Below are 23,231 nucleotides of genomic sequence, written 5' to 3' on the forward strand. Positions count from 1 at the left end.
ACCTCATTGTTGTTTCTTACCTAGTAAGGTTTTGGATTGCTATTTCTCTGAAAAGATTATCTGGTATTTGAAAAAAATGTTTATAATAAAATTATCTTTAACTGAAATTTTAATTGAGTTTTAAAATTCAGTTGCACTTAAATTTCACAGTTTCACCTGGCTCTCCCACAGAGTTATAACCTAATACCAAAATCTGATAAACATAACATAAAGAAAGTATAGTATAGACAAAAATTCTCTGCACTTATATTTAAATTTTACTCATGATTTCTATTGACTGGAAATAGTAAATTGAACCAAATGATATATATTAAGGAAAATACATCAGGACCAAGAGGAATTTATTCTTAGAACTAAAGATTATTCAGTATTTGAAAATTTCTCACATTGAATTGTAAAATAAGATTTTGTTTTTTCATATTACCACTAGACCACTGTAAACAAGACTATAATTTTGTTAGCTGTCATGGCTGCCTTAATGCCCTGAATTGATTCAAAACATTTATATTTCATAGTCATTTGGACTTCGGAGAGAGTCCAGGTCAGTCAGTTGCAGATCTGATGGAGAAGGTGGGTGAGCATACCTGCCTTTCCTTGGATAGTACTCGGTAGCAACCTTCACCATATTTTATACCACGTTTTGTAGAGACACTCATGAGGAGGATTTCTCAAACTACCTCGGAAAACGGCAATAATGATAGGATAAGTGTGTTGGAGGTGGGAATATTTTGAAGATTAATGACAATGAGTCTTTTACTGTAATATTGTTTTTAATTTGAACATTCACCATATATAATATGCTAATAATATTGTAAATGAATTGTTCTAGTCTCTTTCCTGTATACATTGTTCAGGAATTTTTTCACATCAGCAACATCCCTTTTTAGACAGGGTGTGGTGGCTCATGCCTGTAGTGCCAGCACCAGGGAGACTGAAAATAGGCTCACTATGAGTCTGAGCTGTGCAGTGAAACCCTGTACCAAATACATTTAAAAAAAAGCCTTCTTAATGGCCATGTAAGTCCACCATACAGATATGCCATGATTTTTTTAGATAGTATTATAGTTTTTGTTTTGTTTTATGTATTTGGTGCAGGGTCTCACCACACAGCTTGAACTCATAGTGATCCTCCTGTTTTCAGCCTCCCTAGCACTGGATTACAGATGTGTGCCACCATACCTGGTCTCAATGGCTGGCTTAGTGAGCCCAGGAGTGGGCCCGGCACAGCATGTGATGCCAGGGATTGAACCCCAGTCCCTGCGCTTGCCTAAGCAGGCACTTAGTCCACTGAGCTATCTCTCTGGCCCTTTAGATAATTTTTTAATGTTGCATGCCTCAAATAAGAAATTTTTTAAAAAATTTACTAAGTTGATGATTGAATAGTATCTCTGTATCAAAGTTTATATGTCTTTAGTTACTAAATGACATTATATCGATTTTAGGATGCTAGTCATTTTTAATGGTCTATGTTCTAGTCTTCTATCTAAATATTCTTAGTACTTTTTATTAATTATTATAACCTTTTATGATAACAACTATCTGGTAAAACTTATAAATGTAATTTTAGCCTAATTCATTTCTGATATAAAAATTAATGAATCAATTTTAAAAATAGATATCACATAAAAGAAAACAAAATATTCCAACAGTTTCCAAAATTAACAGATATTATTTAAATTGGATAACACTTCACATTCATGATGTTTCTCTGTTTAGTTCATATGATAATATCTTCAAATATTTTGCTACATAGTATTCATTACATGGACATATCATAATTAATGCCTTAAAGATAGATGTTGAGAGTACAACTTTTCCTTTAAACTTTATGATATCCTTTCAAAGATGATACTTCATGTTACTTTATGATGTTCTTCTGTGTGTATTTGGGGTTTTTTTTTTGGAGGGGGGTGTGTATGTCTGTGTGTGTGTATGTTTGAGACAGGGTCTCCTTATGCACTTCAAGCTGGCCTTGAGCTCACTTTGTAGCCCAGACTGATCTCCAACTTGCAATGATCCTCCCACCTCAGCCTCCTGAGTGCTGAGATTACAGATGTTTGCCAGCATGCCCAGCACTTTATATTGTTCTTAAGATAAGTTACAAGGGGTGGCATTGCTGGACTTTCATAAACACACAACTTTAACTGGATGAAAATTGACCTTGCAAAGGCTGTACAGTACAATTGCCATTGGTAGTGTTTAGAATACCTGTACCCCCAAAAAAAGGTATGTTTGTTTTCTTGATTCACTTTGCTGTATAGCTTACATGTAATAAATGCATGCAAGTGAAGTATGCAATTCAGTGAGTGTCAACCATTGTACAACTGTGTGATCACCACCTTAACCCAGACAGTGAATGCTTCCATTATCCCCAAAAGGTTCCCTCCTGGACATTTGCATCATCCCTTCCATCCTAGGCCCTAGGTAACTATGGGGTTTCAAGTCAGTCTGGATCATATTCTGCAACCATACAGAAATTACATAAATGGAGTTATATACAATGTCTTCTTTGAGGTCTGGATTCCTACTCTGTTTGCCTTTGAGATCCATCCCTGGGGTTCCCTGGGTAACCATGGCATTTTTCATTGTTAGAGAAAATGCCATTTCATAAATATACTAAAACTTGCCAATCACCAAATAAATAATTAAATATTTGAGTTAATTCCAATCTGGGGCTATTACATGAAAAGCCACTATGTTTGTATGTATAGGTCTTTAAGCCATGACTCTCAAACTAGATATTTTATTTTCATACCTTGGAGGTTGGTGGACTCTCGCTACTACTGTTTCACATCAAGCAAATTTTCCAAAGGAAATCCCAGATCTTGTTTGGGGACCAAATTAGCAGGGTGAGGCAATGGTGCAAGATATAATTTTGAGAGCATCTTGGAAAGCTATCTGGGAAGCACCTGATCGCCCTCCTCCCGTATCAGGTGCAAAGCAGAAGGCTCCTGTTGCTCACTGCCCTTCTTCTCTCCATGTCTCCTGGCTCCAGACAAGTTGAAGACTCCTGCCAAGTCAGTCCCTGTCCCCTCCCATGACAGGAGGGTCATGGAAGAAAATAACAACAGTCATCATGCTATTTAATGCCAGATCCCCTAAATAGCTCCAGAAGGTGGTAGCAGGGTCAGGCAACCCCACAGGCCACTTGAGCATTTGCCCAGTGGCCTCTAGGGTATTCTATGACCTCTTCCCAGCTACAAGAGTAATGTTTCCTTGTGCCTTGGGAGAATTCTGCACAGTGATTTGCCCAGCCTACCTTCCAGAAGTAGAACGCAAACTTCTTAGGAGCAAAAACCATGCCCTATGCAAAATTGTAGAAGTGGAAGGTACATACTAGGCACATAAATACAGTACGGGGAATATATTAACTAAACCTGAAAAAAGGACTCCTGACTTATAAATGCTCATTTTTACAAAGTGGGGTCCTTATCAACCCAATAATTCCAATAAAATATTTGTGATTGTTCCCTCGTGTCAAATATCTTTCCCCAGAATGGTAGAAGGACCATTCAATCTTACGTTTAGATGCATCATTCAGATGGTAGCTTGTACCACTGTCTGTTTTGGAAGCAGGAGCCAGAGGTCAGCAGTAAGCATCATTCTCTCTCTTCTCTCTCCAGTACCTCTTGTAGGGTAGGGGCCATTTTGGAGTAAAGTCTAAAACTGAAATTCTTAGAGTGCTTTTCAGAAAATGAAACTTGAAAAGCAAGATAAACTTGGGGTTTGTTTTCACTAAAAAGAAATACGACAATAAATGCCAGGCAGCTTTTCCGGAAAATATCTCCAGTAATAAAGGAAGCTAGGTCATGAAAGGAAAAGACTACACTTTGCAGACCTAGAGAGCTGTCTGGTTATGCGTGCCTATCAAATGCACTTGTTACTGGCTTTTACTTTTGTCCTCTGAGGTTTTCACCAGGCAACTTTCTCTTCCCTCAGTTCACAGACATTGGGACCTTCGAGACAGTGTGGCAAGTCAAGTTCTACAATTACCACAAGCGAGACCACTGCCAGTGGGGAAGCCCCTTCTCTGTCATTGAGTACGAATGCAAGCCCAATGAGACACGCAGTCTCATGTGGGTGAACAAGGAGTCCTTCCTCTGAAGACGGCTCTTTCTCATGCTGCTGGACAATCTCAGAAACCTACTTTTAGATAAACCAGCACAAGCCTTGCCCAAGGCATGTCACACCATGGCTGTTTCCCTTCTGGAATCAATGACCTGTTATTCCCGATTATTTCCAAAGTGTAATTCCTCTCTGATACAGTACCCCTGACATAAGAGATTGTGAAGTTCTTCCCCTAAAAATGCTCTTTCCTGTTTTTTGTGCTGGTGTTCCTGCACCCATTCTTGCTCGGTCATCTTGTTGACCACTTGTGATGAGCTCAGTGGAACTTGCAGGTTCTACTAAGTAACTGTGGTGATTTGTTTCCAAGATGAGTAACTCCCCACACACTTTTTGTTCATTGTTAAATTTTAAAAAAATAACAATGTGTTTGGGTCCTCCCATGTGCAGTATGGTGATGCATAACATGCAGTGAAAACAGAATAAAACAGAATCCACAGGGAACAGGCCTCCGATGCTGTGCTTCCAATGAACAGCTCAGCTTTTCAGGGAATAAGAATAAGAAAAGGACAACAACATCAGACATATTTGTAATATGTGAATGCTCTTTCAAGAAACTTAAGGGTTTGTGCAATGGTGTGGTGGAAATGGGGCAGAAGCTTTGCTGAGGAGCACTGGAAAGGGAGTAATGGGTGTACTAGGGCCCCTCCCTTGGCAGGCCCTTCTGTGTTCAAACGTGCATATCGATGACCTCCCTACATTCCCTCCACTTGAACTTTGTAAACTGTGTATGGATCTGTAATCAATTTTTTTGATATTTCTTAATAAAGGCATTAAAAAATCATGCCCTTACTTGGATTCTTAACTTGGGCAACAGGTCTGTCTAGCGATGGACCTGTGCCACAGGCCAATCCACGTGGATCTTTATGCCTCAGGGCAAGGGGGACACAGGGTACTTGAAGTAGAATTAGCTTGCTTATTTAACAGGCACGTTCCTGCCAACTTTAACAAGGTAGCACATACCAAGTATTTGGTAGGCAGTCAGAAATTGTCCCTATTCTCGCTCCATTCCTCTTGTGGTTATCATTTCCCATTAGCTATACAGCAGCGCAGGAGGAACAGCATAGAGCCGTAACAGCATGGACACTGGGCTTAAGACCTCCTTACCTGCTCCCAGGGCAACGTGCAGAGCCTACCATCAAGGTGCCCGTGTTTCATGTAGTTTCACAAGAGGGAAAGAAGCATCCTCTCTGAAGGAATGCCATGCATTCCAACAATATTGAAATATCCACCTGAGCAGCACAAGCCCTACTGTTTTGGCAAAAGCTGGGTGGGAGTTAGCTTTTTGTTTGTGTTTTAGCACCTGTAAATCTTTTGTGCAAAAAATGCAAGTTAATGAGAGTATTTTTAAAGAATTGGTTGTTAAAGAACCAATTTTGGAAGGATGCTACTTTCTGCTTCTACGTAGGCTGCCTGCAGTGAGGCTGTACTACCAGCAGAGAACAGCAGTGCCTTGACTTTGGGCAAATAAATTCTGTTTCCAAACCTGCTTGTTTGACTATTTGAAAATGCCAGCATCTATTACAATTGTCAAATAGAAGCACTAACCCATCCTAACTAACATATTTTAAAACCAACATGCAATTATTCGGACATTGAGAGATTTAAAACAGTGGATTTATGACAAATATTTGTTTCCTTTCAGAATTCCAGAACATTCAATAGAAATGCAGGCCAATTAGGCAGTAGAAAAAAGAGAGAACTGTGCATCTTAATCCACTTGAGCATTTGACCAGTAAATAGCTTCATCTGTGAACAAGCTGTTTCATGCCCTCCTCTCTCAGAGCTTTAGTATTTGATTGGAGGGGTGGAAACAATACCATGAGGCCTGCAATGTCCCAGGCTTTGGTTGCTTTTTTAAGTAGAAGCTTCAGTTGGAGTTTGAGGTGAGTCAGGCAGGGCTGGAGGAACTGTGGCCTGGTGTAACTGCACACGCCCTCCCGCAGAGGAGCAAGAGGTCGAGCCCTGCAGGAGAAGCTGTGTGTGAACCCCGCTAACAACCAGAATGGTCGCTTCACATTTCTGCTTTTGAGTTCACCTGTCTCTGCACCAAGCTGATTTCCAAAATCCCCTATGATTACAGGTTTTTCGCTGATGGTTTTCTATATTTTTGTCTGAACTTTATAGAACTCTATTTCACTTTAAATATAGGCATGCATGCGTGTGCATGTGCGTGTGCATGTGTGTGTGTTTCCCTGAGACAAGAGGCCAGGCTGAATCAACAGAGGTGGGGAAGAGATGGAGATGAAGTAACAGGAAATCTTAACAGCTAATCTGCCACATTAAGTGATGGCTCCTGGCATATACGCTCTACTTATGATTGGACTCCAGCCCAGTTTCTCTGGCTACTTCTCTCTTCGCTCTCCTCCTACTCCAAAATGTGAGTGCTCAGCTATATCAAGCTGCTGAGTTGTAACTTTGCCCCTCAGCCATCTGGAAGGGCTATTTTTATACAGGTTGTAGCCGCATCTCTGGACTCGCAAGCATCAGATGGCTACACAGACGCCTGAGGAGCTGGGCCACCCTTCTAATGCTAATGCGGACTAGAGCTCTTTGGACAGGTGAAAGAGTTGAAATGCTTTGAATTTATATTTTATGACACCTTGTGTTTTGAGCAGCCACTTATCCAGTTATCTAAAATATCTGGATCATGGCTAAGAACAGAAAACGTGCCAAGAAATAATGATCCCTGTCACATACGTCATAAACTCCACTCACTGGAGGCTTCAGTCTTCTGTCAAGGCATGGTTAGACACAATTCTAACACCTCGGCTGATCTGGTTTCTGACCCTTAAGACATTTAAAGCATGATAATTGGAGGAAGGAGATAAGTACATGGGAAACAATTTTTCTAACAAAGAGGGAGGACAAAAATATAAAAAGAAGTCAGTTCAAAATATAAAATGTGGGGATATCTCTATATAGTATAAGGACACAGTCCTACATAAAAGCAGTGTTTCTACAGGTATCAAATAATTGATATCTGTAGTAGTAGCTCTGACCCATGTAGCAAGATAGTGCATTATCTTTGTTGTTTAAATTCTAAAGCCAAATTACCTCAATTTAAATCTTACCCATTTGAAGGGAGATGGCTCAGTAGAATAAGTACTACCCTGGCAAGCACAAGGGTCTGAATTCAATCCCCGGCTCTGCCAAAAGAAAAAAAAGAAAGAAAAAAGAATACAGCAAATCCTACCCAGTTATTTAGCTGTGTGATCGTAGGCAAGTCATTTACTATTTCAGTTTCTTGACTTTCCCCTTGGAAAGTGGAAATGATAATATTTACCTAACCTTTAAAACAGTGCCCGGCATGTAACATCATTGTTTGGTAATTTTTTAAATTTTTTTTTTTTGGCAGAACCGGGAATTGAACTCAGGCCCTAAGTGCTTGCCAGGCAAGCACTGAGCTATCTCCCCAGTCCGTATTGTTTGGTAAATTTTGTTTAAAAATCCAGAAAAGGAGAGATACATTTCTAAACAAAATCATTAAAAATGCCAAGAGAAAAATTAAAAGCACTTTAAGAAATACAACTCAGATCTCTAAGATATTCTCTGCAAAGATTTGATATGATGACCAAAGATTATACTCTACTTCTGTAGTAAAAAGATGCATACAGAAATAATATTTTTAATTGTCTTTTAAAATTATTTATTTATTTACTTTTTTATTTGGTATAAGGTCTCATTCTGCAGCTTGGACTCATAGTGATCCTCCTGTAACAGCCTCCTTAGAGCTGGGATTACAGGCATGTACCACCACGCCCATTTGGAGACCGGCAAGCAGTACCAGAGATCAAACCTGGGTCCTTGTGCTTGCCAAGCAGGAGTTTAGACTGCCTAGCTATCGTCCCAGCCCCAACATTTTTTTACTTATTTACAAATAAATTATTAGGCAGGATGTGGTAGCATACATCTGTAATCCCACCCCTTTAGGAAGCTGAGCCAGGAGGATGGCTGTGAGTTTGAGACCAGCTTGAGCTATAAAGTTCAAGCCCAGCTTAAACTACAGTGAAACCATGTCTCAAAAAATCAAAAATAAGAATAAATTATTTGAAATAATCTACAGTTGACCCTCTGTATCCACAAGGGTTGAAGCAAAAGATTACAACAACCATGAATCAAATACATGTAGGAAAAAGTTGCCTTGTACTGAATGTGCACAAACTCTTTTTCTTGCCATTATTCTTTAAGCAATATGATATGATTGACACAGCATTTACATTATGTATTCTGAATGATCTAGTACTATTTTTTTTTTCCGTATTTTAGGACAGGGTCGACAGGGTCTACAGGGTCTACAGGGTCTCACTATGTACATTGGACTCATAGTGATTCCCCTGTTTTCAGCCTCCCAAGTGCTAGGATTACAGTTGTGTGCCATCATGCCTAGTCTCAATCCCTGTCTCAGCAGACCCCAGGGGCAGGGCCAGCATGGCACACCGGGGATCGAACCCCGGCCACTGCACTCTGCCTAAGCAGGTGCTTTAGTCCTCTGAGCTATCAGGCCAGTCCTAGTACTATTTAAAAGTATGTGAGGGTATGTATAGGTTATATGCAAAAACTATGTCATTTTATATGAGGGACTTGAGCATTCTTGACTTTTGACCTCCAAAGTGTGTGGGGCCCAAACTAAGCACCTGCTTAGGCAAGCACAGGGACTGGGGTTTGATTCCCAGCACCACATGCAGCGCTGGCCCCGCCCCCAGGCGTGGGGGCGCAGGCCTGCAATTCTAGTGTTGGGGAGGCTGAAAACAGCAGGATCACTAGGAGTCCGAGCTGCATAATAAGACCCTGTACCAAATACATGAGAGAAAAAAAAAAGGTGTGTGGAGTCATCCTAGAGCCAAACTCCCTGGGTACCAAGAGACAACTGTACTTTCAGATATGCTAAGGAAAGACTTTCTTTGCAAACAATCTTCAGAAGGCCTCTTTTATAAAGACCTGGTTTTGAAAAATATGCAAGCATCAGAAAAAAGGTAAGAGAATTTATGCTTTGATAAAGGCCAGGAATGATGTAAAAAATTCTATTTATTATTTCTTTTACTCCTCTTAACCTTGTGAGGTCAGTAGCATGTGTCGTATCTTCATATTACAGAGGAGAAATTAGTTTCAGAGGCTGAAAAATGGGACTCAAGATTAAATAGCCAGTTTTACAAGAGCCACCTTCACTGGAGTCTTGATTTTCATGTGCAATAATTCCCACTGCACTAAGTGAGTTAGGGTTAAATGGTGCAAGTATAGGAGATGTAAATCCCTCCTCTTCCTCTCATTTCCTATAGGCAAACTCCTTTTCTTTAAAAACCACATCTTTGCAGTCCCACACTGCTGAAGTGTTTGGTTTTTAACCTAGCACCTTCCTATCTGTTTGTTTGTAGCCTATACTTAATCACTTTCCTTTTTTCTCCCAAAGAGCATTACTATAGGCATAGGCATATTTTAAACATATGTGTGGGGGGGTTATTTGTTTTATTGTGGTTTGTTTGATTGTTTTTTGAGACAGGGTCTCACTATGCAGTTTTGTCAGAGCTTGTGCTCACTTTTGTAGCTCCCAAGCTGGTCTCGAACTCACAGTGATCCTGCTGTCTCAGCTTCCCTGGTGCTCGGATTACAGGCATGCGTCCCCACAACTGGGGTTATTTAAATGTATGTGTTTCAACATAGTTGCCAATAAACACAAGTATTGTGTTTCTAGAAACTCATTTCCCTGTAGCACAGCAGACTCGTCTTACCCATGGGACGCTTGTCCTAAGACCCTCCCCCAAGTGGATGCCCCAAAACTGAGGTAGTACCATTTGCTATCCATACTTCAATTTTCCCTATACATCCCATGCCTGTGATGAAGCTTAATTTATAGATTAGGCATTAGTAAGAGATTAAGAAGAATCATAAAACCGAATGATTGTTACCACACATCATACTATAGAAAAAAGAGATTTCATCACACTAGTCAGAATGGCATACAACTTAAAACTTCTGAATTGATTATACTTTTACTTATACTTCTTCTCTTCATACTTTTGGACCTCCATTAACCAAGGTCAACGGAAACGAAGCAAGCAAAATCTTGAATAAAGAGGATCTACTGTACTCTATGCAGCAAATAATTTGAATATGGATTTTTCCCTTTGAAATCAGTTTATCTGCCACTACAGCAATAGACAGGGGGAATTGAACGTTTCCTTTAACAAGAGGGATATTTCACGCCTTGCTTGCTAACAAATGCAAACTATAACATGTGTGGGCCTACGCTCATACTTCAGCGTATCCCTGACGGGCACGCTAGTCCATGGCAGCAGCCAATTTTTTACTCTCCTTCAGACACTCAAAGCCAGAATGGTGTCTCTGCCACCGCACAGCCTGTTCCCTCTGCCTGGAATGCCTTGCTCCATTTTCTACCTAGTAAATGCTTTCAAGTGCCAGCTCAAATGTCATCTCTCCTCTGAAGTTTTCTTGACTCCTCTGAAAGGTTGAGTTAAGAATAGTTTTGAAACATCTTTATTCAAAGGTTTTCTTTTATTACCCATTTCTGAAAGACTTTTCCAGCCTCCCTCCATTTAACTTCTGCTTTTAAGTTCCTTGGACGGCTTCCACGTATTACTTACTCAGAGAAAATGAGCTGACTCAATAAAAAGGTGATGAGATTCTAGAAAGAGCTGGCTGGCTCGCTGGCTGGAACACCAGCCAGCCACTGAGACATTTGGAAGACGTTAGGCTTCAGTGGCTTCGTTCTTGGGCTCTACTTATTTATTTTTTTTCCAATTTTTTTAAAATTGTATTTAAAAAGTAAAAGCAAATAGCAGAAACAAAGACAAAAACAGGGTAACAAGCGACAGCACAAATGGTACAGAATTTCAAAACAACCATAAAAAATTAACGATGGTTGTTATATTACATATTTTAATAGTCAAATCTGTTCAGATTAATAGATGTACGTATGTAAAATTAGTCCAATAATTAAACATTAATGCTTGCTTTGAATAAACTTTAAGTTTTTTTTCTTGTCTTTTCTACTTTATATATATATTTTTTAATTTATTTTAAAGAAAGAACACTCACTGATATGACATTAGAAATGGTACACATTTAGAAGAACATCAGGCTCTGTTTAAAAGAAGAAAAGGGGATGAGAAAGAAAAAGATTCTGAATTTTCTTACAGACCTGGGTTCCAATGAATTTGTCCTTTTGGGTTAGAAATAATGATGACACTGCGGTATGTCATTCTCTGAAGGAGTTTATGAAGCTGTTTGTTTATGTCAGGGTAATTTGGCCAAATGTTTCATTCCCATCTAGGCACATGATAGAACTGCACCTCCATAGCCGGTGGCAGGAATATGTGTCATTACCTCTGACCAGAAAGCTGTGACCAGAAGTGACATGTGTCTTTCCCAGACTGAAACATCCAACTGCCTGCGCAACACCCAGCAGAGTTCTGTTCTCTTTTGCCATGGCATCCAGTCACTTTTAAAAGGATCCATCACCCTGGGTCTGTGGAGTGATAGCACAGCCAACTTTTGTTGCATCAGCAGCATAAATGACAAGCTTCTCACCCAACGCAGTGTCATGGACACTTTGGTGAGACATAGAAAAGCTCAAAGATTTACACAGCAAATGTCCACACACTCATCAGCTGGACTTCACAGTTAACATTTTGCCATATTTGCTTTATCACTTTTCCATCCCTCTATATTGCATTAGCCTTTTTTTTTTTTTTAATCATCACTAAAATTTGGGGTCTGGCCATTATTTGAAGAATCCAGACCAATTGCTCTCCTTTTCTGATAAGGACACTAAAGTAGAGCTACTCAAAAAAAAAAGTAATCATTTTAAGTCAGTTCTAAGAAATCATTTCCTAGCCAAGCATGGTAGTATACATCTGGAATCCTAGTACTTAGTAGGCTGAGACAGGAGGATCACTGTGAGTTCAAGACCAGTTTGGACTACAAATCAAGTTCAAGGCCAGCATGAACTGCAGAGTAAGACCCTGTCTCAAAAAGGCAAGGAAAAAGAAATAAACTTTTCCTGGTGGGAAACATTAAAAGCCAGAGAATGATTGAAAGGAAAATTAACCCAACTTTTTTCTTTCATGATCTATTTTATATATATATATATGTTGTATTGGGAATTAAAATCAAGACTTCACATTTGCCAGGCAGGCATTGTGCCACTAAGCTACATCCCCAGCCACCAAATTCTGATTGAGAAAGTTTAAGTGAATTAATACTCAGAGGTAGAGAGATGGAGTAAAATTAAAAAAAAACAATAAAATTAATATCCACTGAGTGCCTGCTACATGGCCGACATTTTATCAATACTGTCTCTTCTGAACCTCCAACAGCCCTGTAAGTTGTATGTGATTCCATGGCACAAAGGAGGGTATGACTCTGGGTGGCAGAGGCAAAAAGATCACAAGTTTAAGACCAGATTGGCAATTCAGTGACACCGTGTCTCAAATAAAAGTAAAAATAAGAAAGAACCAAGGACATATTTTGGCATGAAGGGATGGATTCGAACCCTGCTGTTGCAAAAAAACCCAAAAAGATATTAAGCTGCCTGTGCAAGGTCCAGAGCTAGGGCCAGTGGAGGAGGAGGGAAACAACCCAAATCAGGCCAGCTTCAACATACTTTCCCCCCACCCGACGCCCTTGGGTCCTTTGACACCCTTAGAAGATGCCATTTCTTCTGTCGGGATGACCATCCTTGTGGAGGTTGTGGCTCAGCAGAGAGCAATGGCATTTGTTCCAACCTCCCTTCCTTGCTAATGAAATAGGAAAGTGTCAAAATTATTTGACAAGATTTTTTTCGGATATTCAGAAGAGCTCAGCCAACCCACTAACCACAGGAACACTGTAAGAGTCACAAAAGTGAAACAGCTAATTGGTCCTTTGCTTTTCTAGGCAATCATTTTTCTAACAAAAACAGGTATTTTTAACTGCTCTTTGAAAAAAAAAGTGTTTCTCCAGCTCAAACCAACTGGGAGTGATCTGAGGTCAGAGCTCAGGGATAGGGGACTCATCCCACATGCACAAGGCCCTAGATTCAACCCCCAGCCTAGCCACTCTCCTTAAAAAACTGGAATCTTGATCTTTATATAGTTTATTATATAGGCTTATGCTTCAGTGTGGAGTATATACCTGTGGGCATGCAGCGTACTTAATGTCCCAAATCTGGATGATTACACCCTGAAATGTAATTAATATGGCCATACAGAACTCATTTGCAAAATTCATCGCTTACACTGATTTTATATTCATATTGGCTGTAAACCCCCACATGGAAATTATGGATACAACTTTAATCATCAGGCTCCCACTTGGCACCATGATATTTTCCCTGAGCTGCACAGCTCCTGCTTGCCTGAGTAGGAGGGAATGGCCTAACCGAACTCATTCGGAAAGAAAGCCAGCATAAGCGCCCATTTAAGGCTTGGCATTGGGCGGAATCTGTCTTCATCATACCCAGAAGGACAAACACCTTCAAATAATCGAGCTTCTCTATAGATTTTAAATTTTCCCAAGAGGCTGAATGAGATTAAACCCTTAAAATAATGCGTGGATACACTCAAAGGGGCAGCACAAGGAAGTTTTTTGAGTGACAGAATTGTTCTGTATCCTGATAACAGTAGTGGTTTTGTGAATCTATACTCATGGGACAATTCAGTCTGTCTATACAAATATACTCATAGTTAACCTTACTGTGTGTTTATTTAAACAAACAAACACTTTGACACTGATGCAAAGTGGCTCATGAGGCAAGAAATCAGTTTGTCACAGTTAGACCATCGCTGGGAAACAGCAGTAAATATTCCCAGAGGGGCAGACTACTGAACACAATTACCAAGATGTGACTGCCAGCGTGGGCCCTTCTTGTTGTCCTTGTGCTTTGAGCATCTGTATTTGGCCCTGTAGTGGCACCTTCATCAAATCTGGAGTCATGGAACTGACACGTGAGAACGCTTTGATGGTCATAATTGAGGAGGGCAGGACCCAGCAAATGGGCAGCCAGAGGCACTGAAATCAGAAACTGGATGAACTTACTGGATATGGGGAAAACATAAGAAACCAGAATCTGTAGGAAAATGTAAGATTGAAAACTGATCAGAGGGCCAGCCAAATAGCTTAATCAGCAGATTAAAGAGCCAGCAAGCTGGCAAAGGGGGCAGGGGTTTGATCCCCAGGCCTGCAGTGCTGGCCCCACCCTGGGACTAGCTGAGAAGGCAATTGACACTGGGCATGGTGGCACGCGCCTGTAATCCCAGCTATTGGGAGGCTGAACACAGGTGGATCACTAGGAGTCCAATCTAGTAGTGAGAGCCTGAACACCTTGTACACCCTTCCCTAAATAAAAAAATTAAAAAAAAAAAAAAACTCATCAGGGCTTACCAGAAGGTAAATCATAGGAATGAGGATCTAGGGTGAGTCCACGCAGACGCAAGTGGGTAAAGTTGGTTTCTGAGATCTCTGGGAAAACTTGTGCCCTGCCACCTGGAGTTCTTACTCTCTGAACCAGAGCCTAATCTGTGTTTACCACTCTCTCTGTAAAACTTCTTAGATTAATTTTCTGAGGCTGCACTGGGACCAACGTGGTCCCTGCAGTTCAGTGTTGCATAAAAGCTGCGAATCTTTTTGGAGCTTCTCGGTCTTCGGAGGGAAATTGAGCAGACTTGAAGGCAGGGGTGGAAGCCACCTGCTGAAGACAATATGAGCATTTGGCAGGGTGGGTGGGGAAAATGAGACAGCGCAGAGGGGAGGGGGCTGGGAACGATCCCACTCTTGCTCCTGCCTGCATCTGGTGCCCTGGGAGCTGCTCTTGAGCAATGCTTCTGTAACGAGTTGGCGTGAACACGTACTTGTTCCTCCCTCAGGGAACAAGGGAAGGCAGGCTGAAAGCTGCTAAAACGTTTGGAGAACATTGAAAGAGAAGCTTGACACAAATGCAGTGTATTAATGAAAACAGCTCGGGCTTGGCTAAATAGTGACTATTCTAGCAAAACAAGCATATGGAGTCGATGACAATTGTCCCAAAAAAAGCAGCAGTCCAGTCCTTGTACACAGAGCTTGATGCTTCTCGATAGTTGTTAGGGAATTCACTTCACTGTGGTTCTCGCAGACTTAGGCTGGTATCTGTTTATCCTCAGGAGTGCTCCTCAGGAGATCTCTTAAGGACAGAAGCAGGCTCTTCAGGGTATGCCATGACAGAAACCAAGTGTTGGGAAGAATTGCTATGAGTTCAAGGTCAGCCTGGACTACATAGCAAAACCCTGTCTCAAAATTTTTTTTGTCGTTTTTCTTTTCTCAAATCACTTGATTTGCATTCTAAGGGAGGATTTCTTATAAGCACAAATTTATCTGGGATGCTTGTTAAAATATAGACCCCTGAGCTAAACCTTTGTAGGTCTGTTAAATAAAGTGGACTCTCAGTAAATCTAATGCATCTGCACTTTGGGTGTCACTTATCACATTAAAATTTGGAAAGCTTTGCCTCCATATTTATTCACCCTAGTCCTTATTTTGTTTATTTGTTTTGTATTTTAGGGAAGGGTCTACAGGGTGTTCAGGGTCTCACTACTAGATCAGACTCATAGTGATCCACCTGTTTACATCCTCCCAAGAGCTGGGATTACAGGCATGTGCCACCACACCCAGTCTCAATTGCCATCTCAGCACACCCCAGGGCGGGGCCAGCATGGCAGACCCAGGGATTGAACCCTCGGCCCCTGCACCTGCTTGCAGGCACTTTAACCCACTGAGCTTCTAGTCATTATTTTGAATGTACTCTACTCATTTACCAAGCTTTCCTGTGCCAGGTACAACAGGGCCAGATGATAATGTGATAACAATGATAAAACATAGAAAGTGCTGTACACTGTAAGAGATAAAAATATAGAGGAAAGGCCTGCAGGAGTTGAAGACAGCTTCACGCATGATATCTGAGCTGCATCTCATGGGATGAGTACAATCTCATCAGAAAACCAGAGAGAGCACACATTTCAGGCATAAAGGATTGTAGCATGCTGGCATAGGAAGGTATATGATCTGTTCCCTTCTGTGAGGCTGGAGGATAGGAAACAGTGGAGGAGGAAAGAGGTGTGGGTTGGGGCCAGACTATGAGGAGCCTTGTATACATGGTAAGTAGTTTAGATTTAGCTCTAGGGAAAGTTGGCACTAGAGGAATTTTTAAAGCTCAAAATGACAGAGTGATATTTATGTTACAGAGCAATCTTCCTGGGAGCGGTTTGGAGGTAAGGAGATAAGTACAGAGGCTTTTGTGACAGTGAGGGATGAGGAGGCTGAATGAGGACAGTGGCAGCGGGGGTGAGAGGTCTTTCCGGCAGAGTTTGTGGGCTGAGAACACAGGAAAGCAGGAGGCAGTGTGGAGACTGACCACAGACTGCCACGTAGTCCACACGCAGAGCAGCAGAGGGGGTGCCACTGCTCATGACTGAGAAGGCGGCGGCGGCGGCAGTGGTGATTCCAGTCACAACCCAGAACCTCACTTAGGCATGGCATTTTCCACAGCCACACATCCCTTTCAATTCAGAATTCGAAGGCAGACCTGATGCTAGGGCTTGTGGGTAAATCCTGCTGTCTGGGACCAGTTAGCAAAAATGTCTACCATGTCAGGAAGGAGGTTTAAAGATATTTGTTAAGTTAAAAAAAAATCACCCCATAGTATGTAGTGTGGTTTTGTTTATGTCTTTGCAAACTTAAGTGAAGAGAGATAATTGTAAAAGAATTATTTTCCTGGGTTCATTTTCCTAAAGAAGAAGTGCGGGTTTGGAAACAAGAAGTATAGGGCCTCTGATGACTTACTCCGCATTCTTATGTGTTTTCAGTTGTTTTAAACGATAACAATTATGGATAGATTCGTTTTCTAAGTTTTAAAGGATTTTTTTTTTTTTAGACGATGCTTACACATCTTCTTGGCTACCACTAGGTGGTACTAGTGGAAGGATGTATTGGATGGCCTTTCAGCTTTCTGTGTTTGGTGACACCTGCACACACATCTTACTTTAGATACCTACATGTGAGTCTCTCTTTCTAACTTTATAGAGTGAAACGAGTACCTTTTGCCAGTTAATATTAGTATGAGCTCTCAGAATTTAGCGGCCAAGGTCCCCAGACCTTCCCTTTGCTTTTCCCATAGATGCAAGATATTTATTTAGTTTGTAGCAAAACATTTGCAAGGTTTTCTTTAAAGGCTTTCTGCCTCGGTCTGCATCCACACAATTTGGTTCACGTACATACGGAGTCATCTAAAACTCTTAGTCTTAGAGTGATGTACCTTAAGATGCATAAAAACTCTTAAGTATAGCACACACGAAGCTACTGAGACCCAGAGAGCAGAGCCAAGAGGTGTGTGCATTAGCCCTGACTTGGCACACTCCTGATGTAATCCTTACAGGACATGTGTGGTTCTTGACCCTCTTACCCCACTATGCTCTATCCCCTGCCTCCAGCAGTAGCAATTTACTGCATTAGTCGTTGAAACAGACCCAAGAAGAAATTGATCAATATCCTATGAACGTACAGGTGATACTCCCTGCATGGCCATTGGAACCACCAGTAAGTCCCAGAGAAGAGTTAGAAATATTCCATGAAGAGTAGATTAGATATTAATGGATATTAGCTAATGTGCATCATTAATAGTAGTGAAGACCACTGCTTGTTTGAACTCTTGCTATTGGCCAAGCCCTAAACCAAGTATTACATATTTTACCCTATTTGACTTCTTCACCCATCTTGGGAAGTAGTACTATTGCTCTCATTCTATAGATGTGAACACTGAGATGTGGAGAAGTTGACATAACAAGCTCAGATTTCTCCCTTTTAAAAGCTTGTCTTGTTGATTTTTACCCCATTCTGAAGATAGTTAAGAACTCTGATTGTTCAGAGCTTTTTCCCCACCCCACTTAAGAAGGCTCCTGAGAACCTGACTTTTTCTGCTCTTTACTGCTTAGTTCATTATTATTTTCAAGGGAGATTAGATAAGATTATCTCAAGAAAAATCAATGTAAATCCACCCATGTACTGACACTGAGGCTTAGCTATGTTTATTTAAATGCAAGAACTATGATTCTTTTCCTCCTTTCTGCTCTGGTCATAATGTCACATCCATAGTTTCTCAGGACAGGGTTACTTCGTTGAGTGGCTAGGGTCTTTGTTCACATTTGGGGTCAAGATTAGCGATGGATTAGAAACTAGAGTTTATGTTTTCCTGTGGCTCAAGCTTATTTTTACCATCTGACCCTGAGTCCCTTAAAATTAAATGTAAATAGATTTCTCAATTGAAATACTTTTTTTTAAATATTTATTTATTTTTATTTATTACATTTATTTATTGTGTGTGTGTGTGGCCAGCTCAGCCCACCAGGGGGCGGGTCTGGCTGACATGTGGTGCTGGGGATCGAACCGCAGTCCCTGTGCTTTGCCAAGCTTGTTTCAAGTAGGTGCTTTAGACCACTGAGCCATCTCTCCAGCCCCAATTGAAATACTTTTATTTGATGAGGCAATTTTATGAGACTAGTTAAATTTCATCATTTCAAGAAAAATGGATCAAGGATAGTTGGTTGAATATATTAACCAGAATAAATGTATCACAAATTTCTCTTTGCAAGAAACATTGAGCTAGAACTTGTTTTCATGTTATAATTAAGCAAAGAATTCTATGGCTTAATTTAAAAGGATGATTTATAGCTACTTTTTTTCTTCCAAAACTTTTATTCTACACTACCCCTGGATGAACCTGGCTCCATTTCTCCAAATTCAATGATGTCAGGTCAGGAGGGAGCAAATTCAAGACGGCATAATTCCCATCAGCAATTAGCAAGGGAGATATTTCATCCCTGAGGCCCAAGTTCAATTCTAAAGGGCATGTTTTCCTTTCTACATATGAAGTTATTATCTCCTACAAACAGTAGTGGGTGTTATGTCTGAACGTGCAGAAAAGTCTGTATCCTAAGATTTGCCCAAGCATGAGTTTCATGAGGCAGATGTAAATATATTTTTGCTCTTCAGCACCATCTTCCCTCCTTTTGGTACCTGGAGAAATCTTGGTACCTTTTAAATGATGAAATGCCAACACGTTCCCTCTGTATACACTATCACCTACCCATCACTTAAACATGCGTAGCTTTTAAAAATGGGTCCTAGCTAGGCATGGTGGCACATGCCGGTAATCCAAGCAGTCAGGAGGGTGAGGCAGGAGGATAACTGTGAGCTGGAGGCTAGCCTAGACTACAAGTGAGACACTGTCTCAAACAAAAAAAAAAAAAAAAAGGGGTCCTTTTCTTCTCCATTTCATGCTTGGCCTGGCAAGCCATTGCTAACCTTGAAAAGAAAGTATTCTTGAATTTCATTTTTCTGCCTAGATATCATGCCACTTGTGCCAGTAACAGAGAGAAACTCAGCACTGCTGTCCCAGTTTGAGAAGCTCACAAACAGGACCAGCACTGACGTCCTCTTCCGAAGGGCTTAGCCTAGTCTGTCTCCATCTGACTTGATCATTATCTCTGATGATAATGATCTCAAAATGCAAAACGGGTGCAAAAAGAAGAGAACTGAAACATGAATAACAAGCTGTTGAAGACAAGACAGCCCGTTCTAGGGAGCTGGCTCCACTTGCCTGAGAGGTTTGTACTAACACCAAATCAACCCAGGAAGACACAGCCTTGTTTGTATAGTACCTAATGGGCCCCAGAGGGAAAGGGAATAGAGACACGAAATGAGCTTACCCAGGTTTTTGTTTTTGTTTTTGTTTTTGTTTTTTTTTGTTAGATTCGTTACTACTTGTTAACCCAAGATTTATGAAAGTTTGTAAAATGTGATGATTGTAAGGACACTAATTTGTCAAGGCTCCTAACAGGTATTTTAACTACTTTAGTCTTGTACAGAAACAGCTACCTATAGCAGCAATGGAAGCCATGTACCATGCTTTAAACATAGTGATTTCTGCATAGGAAGGGCTTTACTGGGGCTAGGGGTGTAGCTCAGTGGTAGAGCACTTGCTTAGCATGTCTGAGACCTGGTCCTGGGCTCATCCCTAACAACAAAAGAAGACAAGAGGGGTTAATGACATTTATAAACTCTCCAGAAAAAGAAGCAGGGAATAATATGATTCATAGTGAGTTGAAGATTATTTCATTTCTTTTCAAATTATTTTTAAAGGCATAAACACCTCTCTCACTTCTTTCCTAGAGCCAACATACAAAACACAAAATGTCAATTTGTGGTTGCTATCTTTTCAATACCTTGGCCTCAATTCCTGGCTCAGGAAATAATGCAAAGCAGTTCAACTGGTTTCTGTCTTGTTTGAGAAACTAAATTTAAAATCTCAGGAGTTGTTTAACTTTAACCCAGAAACAGGAAAGAATGCAATCTATCAGAAATAGTCATAAAGACAGTTTCCCAAATGTGTGTATCTTGTTAGTGCAAATCTTACGGAAAAAAAGGGAGAGAAAGAATGTGTGTGTGTGTGTGTGTGTGTGTGTGTGTGTGTGTGCATGTGTCTTTTAATTTCTTTCTACTCTTGTAACTGGAAATTTTAGGTTTTCTTCTCATCTTTCAGCTACTGGCATGTCATAATCCACTCTGGGGAATGACTGCCTAAATTATGATATCCATAAATACTCTAGTGGAAAAATGGTTGATAGACTCATTTTCAGAAGTGTGCTGCAGTGCCTCAAGTCTGAAACCTAACGCACAATCCAAATTCAGTTCTACTTTTCTGTATTATAGTCAACAATGTATCACAACTGCAAAAGTATAACAGATAAGAACATGGAGCCGGGGAGATGGCTCAGTAGAATAAGCGCTTGCCTAGCAAGGGCAAGGGCTTGAGTTCAATCCCTGGTTCCACAAAAGAAAAAAAAAAGAACTTACCTGGGTGCTAAATAAGCCAATATTGAGTTTATTATGGAAAAAAAAAAACCTTTCCAATGGTGATGGGTTTCATTTTTCTTAGTACTTTTTACTTCTAAACAAGTAACCTCTAGTGTTTATTTTTGGCCACAAAAAAGCAGCATTTTTATAAAATAAAATTTGAACAATTGTTTGTGACACTGGGTCTTGACACAATCTCTTTATATTTGTTTTCTCATAAAACATATCCCAGTTTTTTGAAGAATAGCATTAAATGTCCATTTACCAAAGCTGAGTTAACACGTAGCTCTTAGCTTACACATAGCTCTTAGTTTACTTTTGGGACTCTTCAAATCACAGATAACTTGGTTAAATGAATAAATTTGCAGCATTAGCTGGATGCTTAAATGAATAAAGTTGTTTCCATATTGTGTTATCCATCTTACATGACTCTATCCTAGTGACTAGTAGGTCTATCAGTGAGAGGAGTATTCAGTTCAGCTACTAAATCTTTATTGAGTACTCCCTGTCCACTACGGGGCTGCCACACAGTAGGAGAGCTCAACAAATCCTGGCCTATCTCATGAGGTAACTCATTATTACAGATAATATATTTCTCTGAGATTGAAAATAGTAATGATAGGGGCTGGGGAGATGGCTCAGTGGAATAAACGCTTCCCTGGCAAGCACAAGGGCCTGAGTTCAATCCCCGGTTCTGCCAAAAAAAAAAAAAAAAGAGAGAAAAGAAAATAGTAATGATACCCATTTGTCTTATTGCAGGATGAAGGAGATTTTAGACATTCCAAACCATAACACTTCATTTCTCTGTGTATGTTATACACAGTTTAAAAGGCTCTGCCCTTCATGTATGTACTACTGCCACCCCCCAAGAAAAAGCCCAAGAAACAAATAAATCACTTATCTTTTTAATAGAGAAGCCTGCTTTATTGTCCACGTTATTTTCAGTTCTCATTGTTCTTTTTAAATTCTATCTGTAATCCATTCTTGGGAACAATCTGGAGCTAAGTAAGCTCACAGTAAACAAAGTGTTAACATCACAAACAATTCACGGTTCCAGGTTGTGGCCATGAATAGCTAACAAGTGTGAGCAGGAGTGTGTTTGAGTGTGGTGGTTCAGTAATACCTATAATCCACTCCCCCTTCCAAATATGTCAATCTAAAGAGAAGTATAAATGTTATACATAAGAATGGAACTCTTCTTAAACAAGAAGCATAGAGTTCAGATGCCAACCTCCCTGGTTCCCTTTTCTGGCTCAACAACTTGTTCAATACATCCCCAGGGTGAGTTGCTAGGTCTCATGGAATCTTTGTCTTTGCCTGTTGAAAGGGGAGGATTAGTAATAATGCTTTTACCACAGGGGTGTTCGTAAAATTAATTAATATTTATTATGTGCTCCATTAAGGTCCTTTGGTGACATATAACTCAGGAGTTTACATGGCACTTGATCATTGTTTAAAGTTTTGAAAACAATGCTTGGTTTGTTCAACTCAGGCAGAAAATACATATAACATGTCTTTACCCTTCAAGCAGCAGGATTGAGCGTGGGAAACATTTTGGCTTTCCTAGGAGCAATTATTTTCCTGGGGTGAAAATATTAGCAGGTTACAAAAGCTTATTTCCTCATTTTTAGATGATGAATACAGTAGCTTTAATTTCTAGTTGATAAAAAGTCAAAGGAAGAAAGTTTTCTAAAAGTCATTTGAATGGCTTATTCTGCCATCTTTGGTGGTATTTGCAACTACTCACGATTCAAAGGAAATCAATTCCCTTATTTTAGATTACTTAATTATAGCACTTTAACCCAAGAAGGGATTTTTTTCCTGCTGTGTAACAGTACAGGGTAAAGCAACATTTCCACTTTATAGAGAAGGAATCCCAGGTTCCATGAACACGATGGCAGCAGAGCCTGAAACCCTCTGCCGTTCCCTCCCTTCCCACCACCTCAGACGTCTCCCAGAGGAAGCCACACCTCAAACCGCCCTGAGTTTCTTCTCAGGATTCTTTGTCTCTTTTATTTCTCTCCAAACTTAAAAATTAAAGAAAGGTTCTTCAACAAGCTCAAGGGCCTGAGCTCAATCCCCGCTTCTGCCAAATAAATAAATAAATAGATAAATGAAAGATTATTCTAATGAAGCCTCATCTTATTTCCCAGAGAACTCAAGAGCATTCTCAAATCATGAGTTAAAAGTAATTTTGAAGGATAAATAGATTAAATCACTTTGCAAAG

The 23,231-nt window shown here is 40.3% G+C and overlaps 1 protein-coding gene across 2 annotated transcripts in view; it reads left to right on the forward strand.

Annotated features, from left to right (window-relative positions):
• Positions 1–23,231, forward strand: part of LOC101559708 (calcineurin subunit B type 1) — a 156,814-nt gene that overhangs the window by 40,528 nt on the left and 93,055 nt on the right. Inside the window, exon 3 of one of the 2 annotated variants that reach the window (XM_004636137.2) lies at positions 3,940–4,909. The exons of the other annotated variant lie outside the window; for it this stretch is intronic. Within the exon in view, the coding sequence (XP_004636194.1) occupies positions 3,940–4,104 (165 nt within the window). The 3' untranslated portion in view covers positions 4,105–4,909. Of the gene's footprint in view, positions 1–3,939; positions 4,910–23,231 lie in introns of those variants that run through there. 2 annotated transcript variants of the gene reach the window in all.

The sequence above is a fragment of the Octodon degus genome, unplaced genomic scaffold, assembly GCF_000260255.1.
Source record: "Octodon degus isolate 3935 unplaced genomic scaffold, OctDeg1.0 scaffold00078, whole genome shotgun sequence".
NCBI classification, from domain to species: domain Eukaryota; kingdom Metazoa; phylum Chordata; class Mammalia; order Rodentia; family Octodontidae; genus Octodon; species Octodon degus.